The sequence below is a fragment of the Equus przewalskii genome, chromosome 10 (genome assembly GCF_037783145.1).
Source record: "Equus przewalskii isolate Varuska chromosome 10, EquPr2, whole genome shotgun sequence".
Classification (NCBI taxonomy): domain Eukaryota; kingdom Metazoa; phylum Chordata; class Mammalia; order Perissodactyla; family Equidae; genus Equus; species Equus przewalskii.
In genome coordinates, this window is record NC_091840.1 from 47023308 (window position 1) to 47045740 (window position 22433).

The 22433-nt window shown below is 50.2% G+C and overlaps 2 protein-coding genes across 9 annotated transcripts in view; both read right to left on the reverse strand.

Moving 5' to 3' along the window:
- The window catches only part of TRPV3 (transient receptor potential cation channel subfamily V member 3), a 33991-nt gene extending 33459 nt beyond the window's left edge, over positions 1-532 (reverse strand). For both annotated transcript variants that reach the window (XM_070560880.1, XM_070560879.1), the window contains exon 1: positions 341-532. The gene's annotated coding sequence lies outside the window, so the exon portion shown is untranslated. The remainder of the gene's footprint in view (positions 1-340) is intronic.
- Positions 533-4857: 4325 nt separating this feature from the next.
- Positions 4858-22433, reverse strand: part of TRPV1 (transient receptor potential cation channel subfamily V member 1) — a 40151-nt gene continuing 22575 nt past the window's right edge. For 4 of the 7 annotated variants that reach the window (XM_070560887.1, XM_070560889.1, XM_070560886.1 and 1 more), the window contains exons 8-16: positions 22096-22254; positions 20558-20650; positions 19285-19355; positions 14844-15009; positions 14366-14432; positions 11668-11990; positions 10630-10757; positions 10017-10132; positions 5447-5766 (exon numbers count right to left, since the gene is read on the reverse strand). In XM_070560887.1, coding sequence (XP_070416988.1) covers positions 5594-5766; positions 10017-10132; positions 10630-10757; positions 11668-11990; positions 14366-14432; positions 14844-15009; positions 19285-19355; positions 20558-20650; positions 22096-22254 — 1296 coding nt within the window. In that variant the 3' untranslated portion in view covers positions 5447-5593. Of the gene's footprint in view, positions 5386-5446; positions 5767-10016; positions 10133-10629; positions 10758-11667; positions 11991-13321; positions 13771-14365; positions 14433-14843; positions 15010-19284; positions 19356-20557; positions 20651-22095; positions 22255-22433 lie in introns of those variants that run through there. The other 3 variants (XM_070560892.1, XM_070560891.1, XM_070560890.1) reach the window with 2 other exon arrangements.

The following is a 22433-nucleotide window of genomic DNA, read 5'->3' on the forward strand; positions in this document are numbered from 1 at the left end:
TCACACTACTGCCCTGGAGAGTCACATCCCTGGGCCTGCTGGGGGAGACAGGAGCCTCACTTCTGGCCCTGGGCAACTGTGAGCATTCTCCCTGCCCAAGATCCCAAACCTCAGGGAAAGGTTCCCGGACCCATCAGAACCTGTGCCCCTGGACACTCCCTGCCGCCAAGAGCTCACGTCTAGTCTTGTTTCCCCTGCCAGACGCCCAAGCTCCCTCCCAACCTTCCCCCGAGGCCTGTTGGCAAAGGGCAGACATGGCCCAGAAGACCCCTGAGGTCCTCACTCTGGGCTGTCCCAGGGCCTTGGAGGGCGCTGGCTGCCATGTGCGGTGAGGACTCACCTGGTGAGGTCCAGGCGGTCGTGGCTACCCTTGCTCTGAGATCACCGCATGTCCCAGGCCCAAGGCCCCTCAGTGGGACTGTGGCTGAGGAGGCAAGAGGCTCTCATCGCAGGCAGAGGGATGGCTGGAATGAAGCGTCGGAGGCAGAACTGGCCAGGCCACCTGCCCTAAGTGCACAGGCAGGCCACACCCACCAGCCATAGCTGTAGCGCCTGCCCGCCCACTTGCCCTGTGTGAGTCACCCCCACACCCAGGCTCATTCCAACCCTGGAGATGGCAGGAGAGGCAGCAGATCCCAAGGCTGAAGTTCTGGTCCCAACTCTTCCCTCTCTTGTCTCGATGCTTCCCATCATGGGCCTCAGTTTCCCCAACTGGGAAATGAGAATCATAATACCTACTTCCCAGGAATGCTGTGGGGAGTCAAAGAGCTCCTGCTGGTGGGAGGGCCTAATGAACAGTCAAGTGCTCTGTCCTGAGACCCGGGAGGCAAGGCCACAGCTACAGACTGGCCCAGCTGACCCCAAGGCAGCCAGCCTCAAGATTTGGTATCCATCCTTCAAAGTCTGGGCTCAAGTCCCCTCAGAGACAAAGGAAGTCCCCATCCAGTCCTCCCCAGCAGAAATTAGGCTCCACAGACCTTGGTGTCAGATGGCCTCAGTCCTTTCTGACTGCATGGCCTTGGGAAAGTCATTTCTCCCGAGCCTCAGTTTCCTCATCTGTGAAATGTGCATAATAAACCCACCTTGCAGAGTTACCGTGGGGCCTAAATGAGAGAACACATAGAAAGGGCTAGAACAAGTCCCAGAGCTCAGAAAGAACTCATTAAACCAGGACAGCTATTAGCTATTATTTTTTTTGTCATGCGATTCATTCTCCCAGCAACCACCAGGCCACCTGCCTCCATGGCCAGAGCTTCAAGGAACACCCTGTGCCCTCCCTGGGGCCCAGGCCACAGCCAGGAAGGGGGCGGAGCTAGTCTGGCGGGCCTGCCTCTCTCCACATCACTCAGGAATTGCATACCTGTTCCTGCAGGCAGGACTGGACTGGGATGGGGCAGGAAGTCTCTGCTGACAGGGACGGTGGCCCCAGTGACTGACGCAGCAGGGACTTCCCTGACTGCCACCGGGGGCAAGCCCCTCGATCCTTCATCACCACAACCTGCCAGGCCTGGGGAGAGGCAGGTGGCGGGGTCAGGCTTCTGACCATGGGGCAGGAGGACCCGTGGCCAGGAAGGGGCAGAAAATCTGGCTTTGTGGCCAATAGGCTTTGGGTGTGAGTGAAGTAGGGGCTGTTTCCCAAAGTTCCCACACACACAGTTCAAAATCTCCTCACGCCCTGAAACTCCACATTAAAGCCCCGTCTCGGACCAAGCGTAGTCCTTCCTTTATTACTCAGTTAATTGCCCCTCCTGACTCAGCCTCTTGCCCCTCCCAGCTCGCTTCTGGTTGCCTCAGAGCCCTGGGGGTTCAGTGGTTGCCCAATTTCAGGGCTTATGTTTTGCCTTGTGTTAGCACATTTTCTCAAAGGCCAGGCTGGAGCTGGCTAAAAAAACCCCTGTCTCCCACCCAAAGTCACACACTCTGCCTGGTGAGGAGTAAGGGGGCCCCCCCTCTGCTGTGTGTGGGCCAGGGTCCAGGTTGCCGGACAGACTCAGAGCCACCACCCCGACGCCCACCCCAAACGCATGGAAGCGGCAGCTCCACCCCTTTGGACTGGTCCCTATTCAATCCCATTCAATCCAACACATAGTGTGGATTAAACCCACACAGGCAGGGAAGCAGCGGGCCAGTGTGGGCTTCAGAGCTGGGGAAGGTGGGCCCTGTGGGAGAAGGCTCAGGCGGGAATCCTAACCCCAGCAGACAGGTCATGAGGACAAAGAGGACTCAGGCCACCAAGAAGGGAGGTGGAGGATGGGTTCAGGGGAGAAGGAGCATTTAGACTGCACTCTGAAGGAGGGAGGAGCATCTACAGGAGAAGAGCCATGGAAGCAGGGACTCAGAGGCAGGAGACCTCAGTGCGTTCAAGGAGCGGTGACGAGCTTGGCCAACGTGAATTCGGTGGGGTATCAGAGCTGGGCTGCCACATCTGGCTGCAGCCCACTGAGTGGCCCCAGGCCACTGAGTCAGCCATGACCCCTTAGTCACAAAGGGCTGTGCTGGCCCAATCTTACAGGGTATGGGGCCCAGGGCCTTGTTGGGGATGCTGTCACCAGTGTGGTCAGACAGGGAACTGATGGGCTGAGCCAGCAGTTCAAACCAAGGCAGTGCCACTGCCTGTCTGAAGCCCGGCTCCGGCTTGTCCTAGCGTAATTCCTGTCCTGTGTTTGGGCCCCACGCAGCACAGGGGCAGGAGGATGGAGCGGGAGTCCTGCCTCCTTCTGCCAAGCCTGGAGCCCCGTAGAATCCAGTATTGCCTGCTCAGCCTTGACTGCCACGTGGGTGACCGGTAGGACTCATTCACAGCCTGGAAGAACTCACAAACTGCCCTCCACAATCCAGCTCCTCATTCCTTGGTGCAGCCGTGAGCTAAGTTATGCCCAGCCGTCATCAGTGACCTTAGCTCTAACTCTGACAGTGGATGGAACCAACAGAGCCTAAAGAGGTAACACTCCCAGGAGGGACCTTTCAAACCAGCTGTGCGTGTGGAGCAAAATAACAAGGGGAGATAGGGTCAGGGGTGGGCTGCTGGCAGGAAGAGGGAAAGGGCAGCCTCTGGATATTTCTGCCTCAGCCCTGCTCCCCAGAGGCCTGAATTTCAGGCAGTCCCTAGACATCTGCCAACATACCCCACATGTGCCATTTTGACAGACTGAGGTCAGAGCGGAAGCCTCAGTCAGCAGTGTCTCTCTGAGCCATATCTGTCTGCTGTGGACAGTAAAATGCCCCACAGAGGACACACCAGGCAGGCATCAGGCCCAGACAGCAGGCCCCCAAGGTTCCCCTCAAGAGAGAAGAGGGAGAAAAGGGGTTTCTGTGGGGTGGGTGCAGCCAGGGAGGGGCTGACCCCTTGGCCCGCTCTAGGAAACACCCCACTGGGTGCAGCGTAGAAGGAGGAGGGACTGGGAACCAGGCAGAGCCCCATCAGCAGCCTTGGGCCTAAGCAGGCCCACTCGACAGTGGTCAGAAGAGGGTCCGTCTGCGTCCTGGCAAGCCATAGCTGTCCCTGGGCTAGAAGAGCGGAGCAGCCCCATCGGAGATTCTGGGTTGTGGCTCATCCCGCCTCCAAGTGATGGAGGGGGGACATGGAGACAGAGAGAGACAAAGAGACAGTGACAGATACAAAAAGAAAAAGAATGGGCTAGATGCAGGCATGTCCTGTAAACAACCCAGGTTCACACAAAATGTTGTGATCATTCATTTCATAAAAGACCACCACAAGATTTCTCCCAGCTCTGAGTTGGAAAGTTGATCCAATTTGCAGAAACTTTCAGAGACCTGACATCTATGCGACATTTTCTGAGGAAGGCCTGCAGGAAGAGCAACAGGTCCCGGGTCCACAAAGGGAGCCAGAAGCCCTCCCCTCTCCCTTCTGACCGGAGATGGGCCGGCCTGCCCCAGCCCGTTCTCTGCCGGGAAGCCAGGCCTGCAGTTAAGTTCCCGGCTTTAGAGTCAGACTGCCTGGGGTTAGACCCAGGCGATGCTGTCTGCTGGCTGTGTAACCTTATTAACTGTCCCAGCCCCGGTTTTCTCGTCTATAAAATGGAGCTAATAACAGCCGTTCACGGGCTGTTAGGAGGCTTGAAGGCTAACGCACATTGAACACTTGGCATAAACACTCAATACAGTCTAGCCGTCAGTATTCCTTGTCTATGCTCATTGGTTGTGGTCTGGCCACGGCTCACTTCACACCCGGCCACCTCATTAACAGCCCTCGGGCTCCTCTGTCAGACCTCGTGTGTGGGGGCAGATGTGATGCTGGAGAATGTGGAGGAGGGAGTCCTGGTGTCTCCCTCAGGTACCACTCTCACGTTATGACTGAAGCCCCAGCCTCAGCTAATGTCATCCATCCTTTCATCAACCAACAGCCAACAATTCCGTGAGCAGGCAGCTCACTCCACACTGCACAGACATTCACATAACCCTGCCAGCGACTGGGCCATCTCTTCTGGATCATTGTTTGTTGAGTTCTATTCCACAAAGTCAGCAAACTTTTCTGTAAAGGGCCAGATAGTAAATATTTTAGGCTTTGCAGCTTATTCGGTCTCTGTTGCAACTACTCCACTCTGCACTGCAGCCTGAGAGCAGCCATAGACAGCACGGAAATGAATGGCCATGCTGTGTTCCAATAAAAGTTTGTTTACAAGAACAGGTGGCAGACAGGATTTGGCCCACAGCCCACAGTTTGCTGAGTATGGTAGGTGTATGCAGGAAGGAGTGCCCTCGCCCACGGGTCACAGCTAAAGGGTGACCAGAGGCTTCTGGCTGTACAGGGTAGTACACACACATGCATGCACACATGGACCACACAGAGCCAATCAGCTGTGCTGGCCCAATGAGTGGCACAAAGTTCACACTTGATATGATACATGTTTGTTTATTTATTCATTTGATGGATGACAGGATGGATGGAAGCAGAAGCATGTGCCACTGCAGGGGGCAGGACTATGGCCACTACAAATGAAAGATCAAAAAATTCTTGCCACGTGGCTTTGGGACATGGTTCTGTACTTTTATTTGAACAGCAATAGAGCTAATATTTTTGGAATCATGATGTATCACAGAAGGATGAAGTCATTCTGAAAAAAACCTGCTGCTGGCAGAGCTGGCAGTGGGGTGGCCTCTCCCACCTCTCTGAGCATGAACGACCTCAGCCCCTGACCACTCTGGACAGGGAGACATGGAAGAAGGCTTCCGGTGTTTTACATCCAAGGACATGTTTTGTTCTAAAAGGTGTTTTCCTGGGCTTCGTTTACTTTCACTCCCAATAAGATGAAATCAAAGTTAACAGGAGCGTCACATATGTCCAAGCAGAGAGTCATCATTCGTGATGTTTAATAAAGTCAGTAAAACCTTGAAAGCAAGCTCCTCTCCTGTTGGGAGATCCACCTGGGGACAGGGAGGGTTGGATGAAGATCTCTTCCCATGCATCCAACGTGCTTCCCATGGCTTATCTGGTCAATACAGCCTGGGAAAGTGCCTGGGCAGGCGCATACCAGGCCAGGCTGCTGAGAGTACTGGTGCTCCCTACCCAGCCCCCAAGCCACTGTTTGGTACCCCAAGGCCCACAGTGTTGAGAGCCCCCTGTGAGGGTCCCTCACTTCTCCCCTGAAGCAGCAGGATCCTTGCAGATCTCAGCATCTTCTGGCTTGAGGGACCCTGCAAAGTGCCTCAGATTAACTTCCTCGGGAGGGGCAGGGTGTCTTTCTCGAACACTTGCCTCTCTTAAAAGGGGAGCCAGGGAAAAGTTCTTCCAGTTTCTCCCTGAAACTGAAGAGTAAGACATCATTACTGTCTTGGATGCAGCAAAACAACAATAAACATTTATTTGTTGGCCTTACCAATCTCCAGATAATAATCTTTCACCCCATGCTGACTGACTTGTGGCCTCATGAGAGGCCATTGTTTGCCTCTCTTGCCTCCATTCCCTCCCTGCCCACATGGAGGGAGAGAGGGTCTCCACAGAGCAACACTGGGCCTGCCCTGGGAGTGGCTCGACACCGGATCAGCTCTAGGGTGATGGACACCAGTCAAAGAATCAGGATTTGGGGTCCAGGCCCCACTGGCGCACAGCAGATTGGGAACAATGCCAAGGGAACCCTAGTGACACTGGGCCTCAAACAGGGCTCTCAAGTGTGGCCTGATATCCCAGGAAGCTCCTGAAGATGACCCCATTGTCACCCCATAGCCACCTCCAGCTCCCCAGCCACTTCAGAGAAATGACAGGCAAGGGGAAAAGCTGTGCGTGCTCTTCTTCCATCCACCAGAGCCTTGGTCAGCCACGCCCTCTGGTTGGCCACCTTGGATGAGATCTCTCTGGAAAATCAGCCTAAATTCACACCTCCCACCCTCAGGCCACAGTTCAGGCCCCTCTGCTGGTGTCCAATGCCGGCCACATTTCAAAGGCATCAGGAATGCCGGATACTGGGCCCATCGTGACCATTCTAGCTGAATTCTCCAGGTCCTGGTGTTTCCCCCAGGCCCACGGCTGACATTGGTCTGTGCCCCAACCCCAGGCTGACACCAGGCATGAATTGCTGAAGGGGATCCCTCAGGGAACCAGAGCATAAAAGCGGGAGGGCTCCATGGGGAGACAGGCCAGGTGCTCACTGACATACATCTCTGGCTGGCTGGGTGGTAGGGACTCAGCCTCAGAGACTGCCTGGCCCAGCTCCAGCCCCAGGGCCCTTAAAAGAGGCATGGGGTTCCCAGTCCCGAGGCCAAGACCTCCTCAAGTGCTCTCTCAGCTCTTCTGCTGACCAGTTTTCTTCCCTGGCCTTTCTCTCATGCACCCCGTCAACTCCTCCCAATCACATGCACTATGTGGGTGGGGGGAGAGCTTTGTCATCTAAATTATTTGACTACTGATTATTGGATTTGTCCCTGTTGCAAAGTTGTATAGGGACGCAAAATCTTCAGGAAACATTCACTAATTAATTATAAGTGTGAAATGGGGGAACCTCTAACCATCCCCCAGCCCCAACCCAATTAACATGAATGTGCATATCCCTGCCACAGGGTCAATGTCTTTATTAATATCACAGTGAATGGGCACATTGTAAACAGCCAAGAATGTCATGCAAACATAATGCACATCATCCGCGAAGTGAAACAGCAAATCTTGGAAAGATGTGAGATTTCATGAAATCGATAAGACCAATGATGGAAAACTGCTCAAGCCACGTGCAAAACCATCTTCCAATGGCTCTGTGGCAAAGTTAGACCAGCTAACAACTGAAGAAGAGATCATCAATAAGTATTGTGACGTGACATGGGGAGTGCTTCCAATGCGACTTGTGGGAAAATAACAGGATTGCAGGAGGCCTCTGGGAAAACTGACGAAGCCATTGAGTAGTTTTCCAAAAGGAAGCCTCTTGATAGAGTTCCACTTCCAGCTCTGGTGGGGAATCCAGTACAAGGCTAGCCATCCTGCTGTAAACAATCACAGAACTGGACACAATACATGCAGCAATGTTTTCAGGCACAGGAAAACAGGCAGTAAAAACGGCCATTGCTGAGAGAGGTGACATTCATAAGGTGAGCCCCAGGATGGCCCCAATGTTTTGCTCAGGGACAAGCTCTCTGACTACCGTGCAGTGAGCAGGAGTCCAGGATGAGCATGGCAGTGCCTCTGAGCTAAGGAAAAGAGATCAGAGTTTGGGGCAGCTGAAGCAGCTAGAATCTGTGGGACAGGGCAGAGGAGAAGACAAAGATGGGAGCTGCAGTGTGGAGGTCCAGAAGTCTTTGGGACGGAGTGCCCCCAGGTCCTTGGCTGAGCTGGGCTGAGCTTGCTCAGGGTGAGACTGCATGAGGCTTACCAGAGAGTGGCCGCTATAGGGTTGAAAGTGGGACAGAGACACTGGAGGTTGAGCAGCACTGAGGGATACTGGAGGTCCAGCCCAGTGAGAGTGGAGAGACCTCCTTAACACCCTTATCCTACTCTGAGGATCAAACTGAGACGCCAGAAATGCCCTCCTTACTCTACAGCCCTAGAGTAAGTTCTACTCAAGACCCACCCTAACGAACGCTAATACCAAGTCCTGACGAGATCCTCAGTGGAAACAGTCAGGAGGTTGAATCCCACCAGCTTGATGGGACTGGCAAACACCTCGGCATTTCCACAGATCTATCATAATAAAGTTTAAAACTCAGCCTACACAATTTCAAGGTGATTCATCAGTAACTGAACAGCCAACTAGAACAAAAATTCAACCCAGAGTCTCTGCAACACATTCTTCACGATGCCCAGTATACAAGGAAAAGTTACAAGATGTGCAAAGAAACAGGGAAATGTGCCTCACAGTCAGGGAAAAAGGCAGTCAATAGAAACTGACCCCAAGGTGGCCCAGATGTTGGATTTAGCAGATTTAGCAGACAGAGAGAGTAAAGCAGCTATTATAAATACGTTCAGAGAACCAAAGGAGAATATGGTCTTGATGACAGAACAGCTAGGCACTCTCAGGAGAGAAATGGAAACGGTAAAAAATAACGAAATAGAAATTCTAAAAGCGAATAGCACAATACGTGAAATGTAATATTCCCTGTGTGGGCTTACTAGCAGTTTGGAGATGGCTGAGGAAAGGCTCAGTGTACTTGAAGACAGATCAATAGAAATCACCAAATTTGAGGAACACAGGGAAAAAACAGTGAGGAAAAACGAACAAAGCCTCAGAAACCTATGGGACGACATCAGATGGTCTAACGTACATGTAACTGGGGTCCCAAAAGGAGAAGAGAGGGAGAATGAAGCAAAATAGATATTGTTCCCCAAATTTGATGAAACCTCCTGATGCACAGACGCAAGAATCTCAGCAAACCTCAAGCAGGATGAAACCAAAGAAAATCATACCTGAGCACATCTCAGTCAAACTACTGAAAACCAAAGAATTCTACACCCAATGAAAATATTCTTCAAATGTGAGGGTGACATGAATGTTTTCAGGTGAACAACAGCTGATGTAAACTAATCTATAGTGATGGAAATAGATAACTAGTTACCTGGGATGGGGAGGGTGGAAATGACCACAAAGGAGGGTACTCTCTGCCTTGATGGGAATGTTTTCTCTCTTGAGCGGGGTGGTGCGCGCCTGAATGTATATATTTGTCGAAACCTATCAAACTGTATGTGTAAAATGTGTACGTTTTATTGTGTGTAAATTATACCTCAATGAAGTTGGTCTTTTTTACAGTTTATGAAATATAAAAATGAGCGTCCCTATGGAGCGATATCAAATATGATAGATGTAGCATCATGCTGTCAGGCAAGTTGGTCTGAAAACTTACTCCCCTTCCCCCACCCTGCCAAAAAAAGCAAACTATCAACAGTTGATTCATTCTTTGTTCATGTCAAGAATTAGCGACATCAGCCAAAAGGCGAGGTAGACAGCTCCAAACACCCAGGCCTCCACAAAACATCAGAAAAACACGCAGACACTTCGAGATCAACGCTGTCAGCACTCTGGGAGACAGTCCAAGGTTACAGCAACCAAGCCAGCGCTGAATCAAGAACAAGGCTTTTGTTTCTGGCAGTGACTTTCCGCAGGGCTGTTCTGTCCAAGATGTACCCTTTACTCGTCCCATTCTTCCCTCCTCTGCCTGCCTGGCTGTGTCCACGCGAGGGGAGTGTGCACGTGCCCCCACTTGTCCGTAAGCCTCACGGAGCTGAGTGCAGACGCTGGGTGTGAGGAAGGGGCAGAGGAGAGAGGGCAGCCCACCACGAGGCCGGCCCGCCCAGGGAGCTGGATGTGGGCTGAGCTGCTTCCACTGGGGCACTGAGGACAGGCGCGGGGCCAGGGGCGCTGGCAGAGCCGTACGCATGCGCACACAGAGCAGGCAGCCGTGCAGGTGTACCTGAGAGCACGAGTACCCGTGACCGTGTGTGAGCCAGTGGTTGACACTGGCGCTGCCACAGCACCCAGGCTGTGGGGCAGGAAGGTCTGCAAGGAGTGGGGGACCCCAAGGTTTCATCTGCCCAACATCAGGCCACCTCCATGCCACAGCACCCTCCCCTCACGCCTCACCTCTGCCCGACCGCAGGGAGAAGCTCAGGGTGCGCTTGATGTCCTCACAGTTGCCAGGGTCTTCATTGATGATGCCCACGTTGGTGTTCCAGGTGGTCCAGTTCACCTCATCCACCCTGCAGGGTGAGGAGACAGGGCAGCAGGGAGCTGGTGGCCTGGGAGCCATGCCCAGCTTCCTAGGTCGAGGGCTTGACCCCACGGGCAGTCCCAAGAAGCCCATAGACCAGGATGGGGAGACAGAGTGGTAGGGGTGGGCCAAGGAGGGCCTGCCTTTGGACACCACCCCTACTAGGGGACCCAGGGACTTTAAATATTGGAGTCTTGGATCTGACCCTAATCACTAAATGACCCCTTCTGGGCCCCCTCATTTTCCAGTATTTAATGTCAGGGTCTCACCAGCTAAGATCTAAGGTGGGTCCCCTAAGCCCACAGCTGAGCCCTGGGGCAGTCCCTGTACCTAGAGCTGGCCTTGGAAGAGTCCTCTATGCCCATGACTGGCCCCAAGAGGGGCTGAGGCAGGCCTCTATACCCACGGCTGTCTCCAGGTGCATCCCCCATACCCCTTAGCTGAGCCCCTGAGCTCCCCAAGCTTTGGTTCCTGCCCAGGCATTACCTGAAACACCACCTGTAGTCGTCCTTGCCATCAGGCGTGTACCCAACCTGCAGCAGCTTGCCTGAGCGGAAGGCCTTCCTTATACACTTAAGGAAGCTCTTCTCCGTGTCCAGGATGGTGATGGCTCTCTGTGGGAAGACACAAAGGGTGGAGGGGCAGAGGGCTCATCCAGGGACTGCCCCTTGTTACTGGTGTGGCTGCTAAGATCAGCCTCTTCAGGGTTTCTCCCAGCCCCAGCACGTCTGAGCTGGACCTCCCGTGGCCTCTAAACTGGGCTTGTTTCCATTGCAGGTGCACACTCCATGGAACGAGCTCAGCCTGCCCAGCCCCATGAGAGATGTGGAGTGACCAGCCCCAGACCCTTCCCTGAGGAGCTCACGAAGGGGCAACATAGCGCAGTGGTTAAGAGCAGGCCTCTGGAGCAAGACTTCAGCGGCTGAATCCTAGCTGGGCTGCTCACTAGTTGCCTTGGACACAGCTACCTAATTCCTCTATGCCTTGGTGCCTTCATCCAAAACTGCGGATAGTAATAGGACCCACTTGATAGCATCGTTGTGAGAATTAAATGAGAGCATGTAAGTGAGACACACAGAAGAGCACCTGGCATAGAGCCAATGCCACTTAATAAGAATGATAGCTCTATTATTAGTTGGGAAGGCAGATGTGGACCAGGCAGCTAAAAAATGCAGCTGTCAGGGCCCACCCCGTATTAGCCACCCGCTCTGAGTTTGGTCTCTGGTGCCCACCCTAGACAAGTTCCTCCGAGGTGGGCACTGCACAGGGCTAAGCCCTTTATCTCCTTCCCTCGAGGACCACTTAGCCCACGTAAACACAGTGTCTATGAACACCAGCTGATGACCTTGCAGGAGGAGCCAGAAGGGAGTTGGCTAAGGGAGATGCTGCTGCTGGACCACCGGGGCCTAGCTGGACTTTCCACCTCCTCCTCAAACCTGCAGGGGCTCATGCGCCCAGCTGTGTTAAGCAGCAGACAGAGAAGCTGACAGTCTCCTGCTGTGCGCACCCCACCACCTGACCCACCTGCAGCTTCCAGATGTTCTTACTCTCCTGCGAGATCTTGTTGACGGTTTCCCCCATGAGGGCGATGAGCATGTTGAGCAGGAGGATGTAGGTGAGAATCACGTAGGCCAGCAACAGGATGATGAAGACAGCCTTGAAGTCGTAGTTCTCCGTGAACTCCAGGTCGCCCATTCCGATGGTGAATTTGAACAGCTCCAGACACGTGGAGTACAGGCTATTGTAGGAGCTGTCAGGTGACCGGCAGCCATGCCCTCGCCACCTGTGTGACGTGGATTCAGCCAGCACGGAGTCATTCTTCCCGTCCTCAATCAGTGTCACCACCGCTACAGGGCATAGGGAGGGAGGGGTGTGGCTGGATGGAAGCCAAGAGCCCAGGTCCCCCAATATACACACCCGCTACCCCAGGATGGGTCTGCTGCGGGGATGCTACTTGGCTATGCAGCACCTTTGTGTGAATTTAAAAAATAATCATAATAGGGGCTGGCCCCGTGGCCGAGTGGTTAAGTTCGCGCGCTCCGCTGCAGGCGGCCCAGTGTTTCGTCGGTTCGAATCCTGGGCGCGGACATGGCACTGCTCGTCAGACCACGCTGAGGCAGCGTCCCACATGCCACAACTAGAGGAACCCACAACGAAGAATACACAACTATGTACCGGGGGGCTTTGGGGAGAAAAAGGAAAAAATAAAATCTTTAAAAAATAATAATAAATAATAATAATAATAATAATAATAAGCACCCTTTTCTTCAAAACTATCAGAAAATTGTCATAATATACTGTTTCGTTACAATAAGAACTTTATCATCATCTGCTAGGAAAAAAATGTTGAAATAAATATACAAATCCAGATTTACAATGAGAATACAGCCACCTTTGTGCAGTGCACAACATGCCTAATCTTACATATCAGCCCTGGATCCACGCCCAATTTCTCAGTGACACCCTGTCTGCCTGTGCCTCTTAGAGGGTGGCCCAGAGCCAGCCCCTTCCAGAACTGTGGGGGCTAAGCAGCTCAGAGCAGAATGGCCTCCTGCAGTATTCTGCACTCTTCTTTGGGAAATGTAGTCCGGAGCCTGAGAGCTTCTGTGGCAGTTGTGTCCTGTGGTTACTGCATATCCGGGATCCACTAACCCCCGGGGCCTAACCCCTTCCCGTGGCTACTGACCCCAGGGCCTTCAGACCAGGTGCCAGAGCCCACGCCAATCCATACGAGGCAAAGCCCTTGTCAAAGCCGCCCCTAACTCCCAGACTAAGCTTCCAAAACAGGCTGCAGGGCGGGGCTGGGAGAGGGTATAGCGTGCGAGCCGCGTAACTGCAGGACTCAGAGGAGGATCACAGCGGAGCCAGGTGCTCAAATAATTATGTGGATGTGTCAAAAGGGCACAGGAACCAGCTTGAAGAGGCTCCCAATGACAACTTCTCAGACGATTTGAGCATCGAAGTAGATGATAATAGTAAGGAGTGATAACCATTTAACAAAGTGAGAATCCATCAAAAAACAAAAAGAATCTACGAGGCCATACCGATGTCAATAATTAAATGTGGGAGAATGGAAAGTTCTTCCTTACAATAGAATGCCAGCAGACAAAGGCAGAAGAAACAAAGTCAGAACGTCATCATTTGGCAACTATGAGGATTAGGTGATTCCAGTGAGAACCAGCAGTGGATGCTCAAACCACTGGGAGAAACTTTGATGACAAACAGGGTGTCTAGACATAGTCTAAAGCATCTCCTCACAAATTACTTACCAGTTCCAAAGGGAAAGATAAAACCTTGACAGGGGAGAAATCTGGCAGAATCACCAAAACCAAGCAATCAAAGTTAACCTCACCAGAAATGGGACGGTCAGTGTGAGACTCCTGATACAGCGCACTGAGGAAGACACACGTTCCCTCCTTGATATTCTTACCGAAGATGCACACCTGAATCTAATCACGAGGGAACATCGGACAGACCCAAATGGAGAGACACTGCACAGACTGGCCTTTATCATTGAAAATGCCAAGGTCACAAAGGACAAGGAAACATTTGAGGAACTGCTCCAGACCGAAGGAGAGGAGAGAGCCTTGAGCAATGAACATAATGCATGGTCTGGATTTTCCTTCTCTGTAAAAGACATTATTAGGATAATTGGTGAAATTGGAATAAGGTTGTTAGACTGGCTAACAGTACTGTATCAATGTTAATTTCCTGATTTTGATCATTATACTGTGTTTATGTGAGAGAATGTCCTGAAGTATTTAGTGGGAAAGGGCTGATTGTGTCTGCAATTTACTCTGTTTTCCTTTCAAGTGTGTGGGGGTGTGTGTGTGTGTGTGTGTGTGTGTGTGTATGGAGTATAGCAGGGAGATAAAGTGCTAAAAATGCAAAATTTGGGGAATATGGGCAAAGAGTGTAGAGAGATTTGTACTATTTTTTGCGACTTTCTGTAAGTCTGAAATAGTGTCAAAATAAAATTTAGAGGAAAAAAAACTGAGCTAAAATGCAGCTATCCTATAGGCAAGCAACACTTTGTACTTCAAAAATTAAATGATTTATGAATCCCATTTCCAGGTTCTCCTGCTCATTTCGGCGTGCTCACTGTCACCTGCAGACACACACCCCACCGGGCCCCTCCTCACTCAGCCCTGCAGAGTCCTCTCTAGGGAAGCTGGGGGAGCAGGAGCCCTGGCTTCCTACCAGCCCCGGCCACGCCTGTTACCTGTGGAAAACCCGAACAGGAAAACGAGGTAGACAAACATGAAGCGACACAGGTCTCTCAGGATCATCTGCAGGAGAGAGCAGGCTTGTCAGAACTGCGTCGGGGCCCAGGCAGGGCCAGGACTGCGTCAGCCTGGGGGTTAACCTGGAGCCCCAGGGGAGCCAGAGAACATGCAGGAGGGCTGGGTTTGGTGGCTATCAGCTCCAGTGTCATGAGGGAGTCATCCGCAGCTCCTCAGGGCCCTTGTTCTGGAGAGGGGGGCCTGGTATACAGGGGCGCCAAGTTTCAGGGGAGCACCAAACCTAAGTCAAGGCCAGATTGCCTGATTCTTGAGGAATTCGCTGGGAAAGTGGGTCCTGAGCCAAACCAGCACTTCCCCAGGCTGTACATAGGGTAGACAGAATTTGTGGGACCGTGACCCCCACACTCACAAGGTAAAGTGGCTCTTTAGAGAACCCACTCGGGCACTGGCACCCACCTTCTCGATCATGACGGCATAGATGCCCATCTGCTGGAAGCCACGGGTATAGTAGAGCATGTTGGTCCAGCCCATGGCCAGGGAGAACACCATGGAGGCCACGTACTCCTTGCGGTGGCAGAAGTATAGCACCACGGTCCCCAGCATGAACAGCGACTGCACAAAGCTGAGGGTGGATGGACAAGGAAGCTCTGACTCAGGGCACCCAGAGGCCTGGCACCCCCACACAAGAAGACCCCAGCAGCCTGGGCCTCTCCTCAGAGATACAGACCAAAGGCTGTGGTGGGAGGTAGGCTGGGGGTCCTACCTCCTTCAGGCCGTGGTTCTAAGTGGGAGCAATGTCACCCCCAAGAGGGCAAATATTGGTTCGGGGGAGGGGACGGGTGTCTTAAAATGTTATTTTCTTTATACAAAAGCACAGATATAAATACAGTACATAAACAGCTATACAGTATATTTGTGGTATTAGTTTCATGGGAGGGGCAATTAGGAAAAAAAGTCTAAAAAGGCAGTAATGATGAAGTGCTAAGAAACACTGCTTTAGCCCCAACAACGTCCCTGCCCAGTCCCGGGAACAAGAGCCTCAGGACAACAGAGAACCTAAGAGGCCTAGGCCCGGGAGGAGGGACAGGCCACACTCTCCCGAAAAACCACGGGTAGAGTCTGTTGGTCATGCCCTCAAACTCAGGAGCAGAGCCAGGGAAGATGTCCCTCAGCTCCTTATTTGGGTGGGGGTTGCCCAATAGGAGGCCTGGACAGGGTGGAGGACATCTGGACAGTCCTATGATAGAGTCTGCTCAGTGGTCCCTTCTGCACTTATTCATCCCAGGTCTCCGTGTTCATCACAGCCTCTGCCCAAAGGTCCCCCAGCTACATGTTCACTGTGGACCACCTCACCTCCCGTCTGTGTGAGAGAACCCAGCCAAACAGGCCCTTCTGCTGATGTGAGGCTACTGAAAACTGATGTCAATAAACTGTCTCATCAATGGGAGTTCTACTGCAAAGAATAACTATTCCTCTGCATTTGCAGAACCGTGGCCAAAATATGAACTAATGCCAGTTGAAATAGGTAAAGGGCTGCCTTGGGTGGCAAATGGAGTCCCCACATAGGGATTTTGGAAGCTGGGAAGCAGTGGACAAATGGAAACTGACTTGGCAGACCCAAGAGAGCCAAATCTGAATCCATGGTGGGGAAAGCTGAGCACCCACTCTTTAATCCAGGAGCCTCAAAAGACTTCGGGACCTCTGGAGGAGAGGCAAAGACACCTAAAATAAGGAAGAGCGGAGGCTTTTCTGGAGAAGATAAAACAGAGGGTCTTTGGACGTAGTTTCATCAAACACCAGTGAAAACATTGGAGTTTTACTAAAGACAGGAGACAATGTGATTTTTATACAATACAGATTACAGAAAGCCCTCTTTTCCACTTGGCTCTCAGAAAGCTGGCGGCCAGACTTTGTCCCTCCAGCAGAAGACCAAAAAGATGCAATAGACTGACTTTGGATATTCTCCAATAAATGGTTAATCTAGACCAGCCTATAGTGAAGCTCAAAATTGATAAGCCCCATTCACACATGAAGAGCTTGCAACCAGCATTTTAGTCCTCCACTCTTAATGACGAGCAGACATCAAAGATTTCCAGATATCCTGAGGACAGCCTCCAACACGCAAGAACAAAACAAGCAAAGGAGAAACAACAACTTGGATAAAACCAAAGTTATGTAAAAAGAAGAAAAATTTACCAAAAACTATCTTAATAGCTTTAGAGCAACAAAAGAAGATATTACATCCATGAAACAAGAATAAGGTGCTATAAATAAGGAGCAAACAATTTTTTAAAAGAGCACTTAAAAATTAAAAACGTATTATCAAAAATAATAAACTAAATAGAAGGGTTGGAAATTAAAGTTGCTTTGAACCCAGAAAGACGAGCCAAAGATAAAGAGAGAGAACATAAGTGAGAAAATACAAGAACTAGTTCAGGACTAGGTCAGGAGGTTCAATATACAAATGACAGGAGTTCCAGAAGAGAGATCAAGAAATAATTCAAGAAAATATGCCAAAAATAAAGAACATAAATTTCCACATTGAAAGAGCCCACTAAGAGCCCAGAACATTGGATAAAAACAAATCCAATTAAGACACATCATTAAGTTTCAGAACACAAGGAACAAATAGAAGATACTAGAGATTTACAAAGAGAAAAACCAAAACAGGTCTTAAAAGACATCCAGAATTAGAATGGCTTTGGACTTGTCATCTGTAATACTAGAAGCAAGGAAACAATGGAGAAATAACTTCAAATTTTTAAAGGAATTTTATACCCAACCAAATTATCAATCAAATGTGAAGTTATAGTAGAAATACTTCCAGACATGCCATATTTAAAAGAAATTGTACTCCCCCTTCCCCACTATGTGCCTTCTTTCTTTGGTTGAGGCTGTCCTCCCCCAAAATGAGGAAGTAGATCAAGAAAGAGGAAGATACGGGGGTCAGAAAATAAGAGATCCAAGTGAAGAGGGAGTTGACAGGGATCTCCAAGGTGCTAGTGAAGGGATAATACCCTGGATGTTCACAGGGGAGCAATGGGACTCAAGAATCAGGCACCGTGAGAGCTGTTATCACTGTGCCTTCTGCCATTATACCACTTTTTTCACCAGATGGACATACTGAAGGATGTGCTCAAATAAAACAAGGGGGGAAATCAAGAAAGAGACAGGAACTCTAACCCAGGAGGAAAGCAAGATGAATTCCAAGGTTGGCAACAAAGAGAAGTCCCAGGATGACAGCTAAGCAGCCAGCCCAGAAGACAACCAGCCCAGTGAGAGAGGGATGACAACGCTCCAGGAGGAAATCCCTCAAGAAAAAAATATGAGGGATCTGATCATATAATTTATGTGATTGATTTTGAGGAAAATTGTACCGAGAGGCTTCAAGACGTGGGAAGAATTAACAATGGGTACAAAGAAAACTAAACAAATGAAAACGAGGTAATTATTAACTTTAGAAGAAGCAAAAAGAAAAGAAATGTTATAGTATATTGTGAAACTCAACTGCAAATAATATTTGCAGAAGCATAAGAATGTAAATACTGAATGATGAGTAGAACAAAAACTATTACAAACCATACTGGAAGGCTGGAGGAGGGTAAGTAGTATAAGATGCTCAGTCTCATCTACCAGATGCATAAATGTCAGAAGAAAGAGCTAAAAGAATGGAAGGAGGATTCCACGGAATGGGAAGGGTGGGGACGCCCAACTCCTATATGGGCTATAAGCTTTTTTTTTTAAATTTAGTACTTTTTAAATTTTTACCTATGTGCATGCATAGCTTTGAGAAAATAAAATAACTTTTAACATAAGCACAATGGATCCTCCTAGGAACAGAATCGAGTTCATTGGTATAAGGTTTGGTAGGAGAACATTGCCTCTCTTAGTAAAGTAAATCAGCACTGTGCTAACCTTAGACCCTGCCCTTGAATTTGCTATTTGGGGCTAAAATGTAAGTATCTCAAGATTATGACCGGGTTTGTGAGTCATAGGGACCAGCTAGCTGCAATAGGAGGAGAAATCAACTCCTTGCACTTGCCAGGAATAGAGAGGCCCCAGGAATGAGGGAAACCTGGAGATCAGAGCAGAGGACATAATCAGAGATCCCAGGAGAAGGACCCTTCCCCATCTGGAAGCCCGCTTTGTATTCTGGGCCCTCCAAGGGAAGCTCATAAGGTTCGAGGTTATTTTATGAAGGAATTAGGTTCCCCCTGACTTCCACATTGCTTTATAACTGTGTTTTTGCTTATCTCTCTCCCCTTGAAGCCAAGATTCTCAATCAGGGGCGATTTTGTACCCCTCCCCTAAGTGGGGGGAATTTAGCAATATCTGGAGACATTTTTGATCATCAAGACTGAGGGACACAGAGAGTGCTACTGGTATCTAGTGGATCGAGGCCATGGATGCTGCCAAACATCCTACAATGCTCAGGACAGCCCCCACAACAAAGAATTATCCAGTCCAAAATGTCCAGAGGGCCAAGGTTGAGAAACACTGCCCTGCAGACTGGAAATTCCTTGAAGGAAGGAACCATGTCTATTTCATCTCAGCATTCCAGTGCCAACTCAGGGAATCCCAGATGGATGGACAAACAGATGGGAAAAATGAACTAGGGTACATCTAACTCAGACTACAAACTACGTGAGCCCACGGAACACGCCTGTCATTTGCAGCACCTGGAACGTCTCTGGCACAGAGTGGACCTCAGTATTCATTCACCCAACAAACGTTTATTGAGTGCCTTACATCATTCATTCAACATGTCTGTGAAGTCCTACTATGTTCCAGGCCCAGCGGATGTGAGAGAATGAGTGAGAGCTGATGGCTATAACCTCGGAAGTGGGCCAAGAGATGCGGTCTGCTATTGAGGCATAAGAGTCAAAGCATCACTTACAAGAGCATCTCACTGTAGCTGTCCACAAACAAGGTCTTCAGGGACGGCCGCCTCTGCAGGAAATACTGAATCTGCAGGCAAAGACGAAGAGTAAGCTCCCAGGAAACGTTAAACGGGTGAGTAGCCAGAATGCCTCCTAAAGGGCGCTACAGGGGAACACGGGAGGGAGTGTGTCAAAGCAGAGATTACGAAGAAAATGGAACGGGGTGGGTCAGGTTGACAGGGTCATGCTACACGACTCCGTCAGGAGAGATTTTTAAAAATAGAGAGTGGAGTTACAACTATACCTAAAAGCAAGGCAGGGAGGAAAATCACCAAAATGTTATCAATAGTTGTGCTTGAATAATGGGATTGGGCAATTTTTTTCTTCTAATTTGTGCTTTTTTTCCTAATTTTCTTTAAGAAGTGTGCATTACAGTAAAAATCCTTTAATCAGCTTCCACTGATTAAACTAATTCACCATATTAACCAGTGCCCTCCACTCCCTGAAAACATTCTGACTGACGCCCACAGTGAATGCTGATGGCTCAGCGATCCTCCCCAGGACACCCACACGCTCTGCTCCCTCCCACCAGTTAACCCTGTTTGCCAAGAGTACTTTATGCCCACTGCACTTGCTATCGTGGCTTTGCATTTTATTATAATATAAACTACAAGTGTGAAATTGAAGATAATTGTTTCCATGAAGACAGAGTCCGACAATTTGGAAATACTCCTTAAAGGTGAGCTACTAAAAAAAAAAAAAAAATGGGTATAGCTTAGATCAAAAAGATTAAGGGGAAAAATCACAACAATCTCAGGCTATTTGTACATGTAACAGTTGTCCCACATTCAAAGAATAGACTGTTCGTATACTAAAAGAATGACCAAGGAATGTGCATGTACAAGTTTTCAGTTAAAATAAAATGTTTCCAGTATATTGTAGATTTCTTTCATTATTCTGAGCTTTAATACACTGTTTGGATGAATTAACTACCAGTCTCTTAAGAGGCTTCCACTCTACTTCTGTAGTTAGATATTACATTCGGTGGAGAGCCCTGACTGTCTGACTTCGAGCATGATGGCCCTGCGCCTGTGGGGACCCACTGAGCAGATCCCCGCCCCCCAGCTGTGAATGCCTGGACAGCGCTCAGCTTCATCTGTGCATCTCTCAGTTCCCCAAGCAGGGCCGTTACGTGTCTGACGGATTAAAAAGTGAGTGAGCACTGAGTGAGTCTCTTGGCTTTCTGTTTTGGCGATAATGGCAACTCACAGTGTGGGAAGGAATGCTTACCCCTCGGAAAAAAAAGTAGACTCCCCCTGATACAGAAAGAATCTCTCCAGTAACTCGGAAATAGTCCCCAACGGTGTTCAATTTAAAGGGAGGCTGCAAGGTGCAGAGAAGTTAGTGACTTCACTCACTCATTCATTCATTCATGCAACAAACATTTACCAGGTGCCAACCCTGTGCTTAAGACCCAGCCCCTGCCCAAGAGGCTCAGCCTCCATCAGGAGAGAAGGACACAAATGAGAATGCACTATTATAGGGACACCTGCCAGGAGGCCCCTCTGTGGGACCTGATTCCCAAGTGGCACTTTCAGGTGCCGAGTGGAACATCCTTACAGTGCTGTGCTGTCTCCCGGACAACGTCCCAGCCCAGAGCTCCGCTGAGAGGAGGCGGATGGCTTAGATGGAGGTGCTCTTACAGACCCAACGCCATATGCTTCCTGCTGCCCCCACAGTCCACGGTGAACACCTGGTCTCCCAGGACTAACAAGGTTTCCCACAGATGGCGGAGGGAGAGACATCCCACACACACATGTGTGTCGTCCTTGTGTTTCAGCCACCATTTCCCGGAGTGGGTTTCCTTTCAGCCTACCATCGATGCTTCGTAAGCACTAGTTCACTAGCTTGTCTTATTAGCACATTTCTCTTTTCTCTAAAAATTAAGTCACTTAATGTCCTTAATACGTAGACAGAAATCAAGTTTCACCTAACCAGGAAGTTGAGTTTTTAAATCAGATTTACAAATAAGGCACCTTGGAGATAAAGACCGCAAATTAAGCACTTGGGTATTGAATGGAAAGGACTCAATTCAGAAACTCGAGGGAGTCCGTGGCTCCTGGTAAAGAAATCCTGGCCTTAAACTGATTTGATGCATGGCCCAGGGCCTGGCATAGAAGAAGTACTCAAAAGTATATGTCCAGGGGCCGGCCCCATGGCTGAGTGATTAAAGTCCCATGGGCTCCACATCAGTGGCCCAGGTTCATGGATTCAGATCCCAGATGCATACCTGCTCCATTCATCAGTCATGCCATGGAGGCATCCCATATACAAAAAATAGAGGAAGATTGGCATGAATGTTAGCTCAGGACTAATCTTCCTCACCAAAAAAAAAAAAGTGCATGTACAAGGAACAAATAATGAGCAAGTGAGGGAACAAAAGTGGGCAGGTGAGCAGATGGCAATGGGTTCATGGATTCTGCCAGCCCCTGACCTGCAGACACCCAGCTGGGCGAGGGGAGAGATGCTTTAGAGCCCTAATTGCTGCATTGTTTCTAACTTAGCACTCCCCCTCTGCACTCGGAGACCTCAGCGACCACATGCTCAGCCTTACAGACCAGGAGGCTGAAGGAGGGGCTGAGAACAGGAGTGGGGGTAGCTGCCAGGACAGCCTGAGAGAGGGAAGACACGGATAAAAGATCTCTAGGTGATCCTTCCATCTCTCCAGTGAGCCAGGAAGGAGTCCAGGGCCTGGCCTGAGGTCTTGGGGGTCTTATAGGAATGCCCACTCCCTCTCCCCCTGCCGCCCTCTGAGCCCCGGGCCACACCAAGCCGTCCACAGGCCTGTAGTAGGCGACCGTGGTGAAGATGATCATATACAAGCAGTAGACGAAGAAGTTGAAGTAGAAGATGCGCTTGACGAATCTGTCCCACTTGTCCTGCAGGAGTCGGTTCAGCGGCTCCACCAAGAGCATGTCCTGGCGATTCTAAGGGGAGCAAAGAGCAATGAGGCCCACTCCCTACCAGGAGCCGCCCCACAGAGGTGCTGCTCACACCTGCATCTCCGCACAGGACGAGGCAGGACCACACTCGGGGCCCGAGGAGCTGATGAGGGTCACAGATCTGAACCAGCGGCTCGCTGCCTCCACCCTCTGGGCCTCAGTGC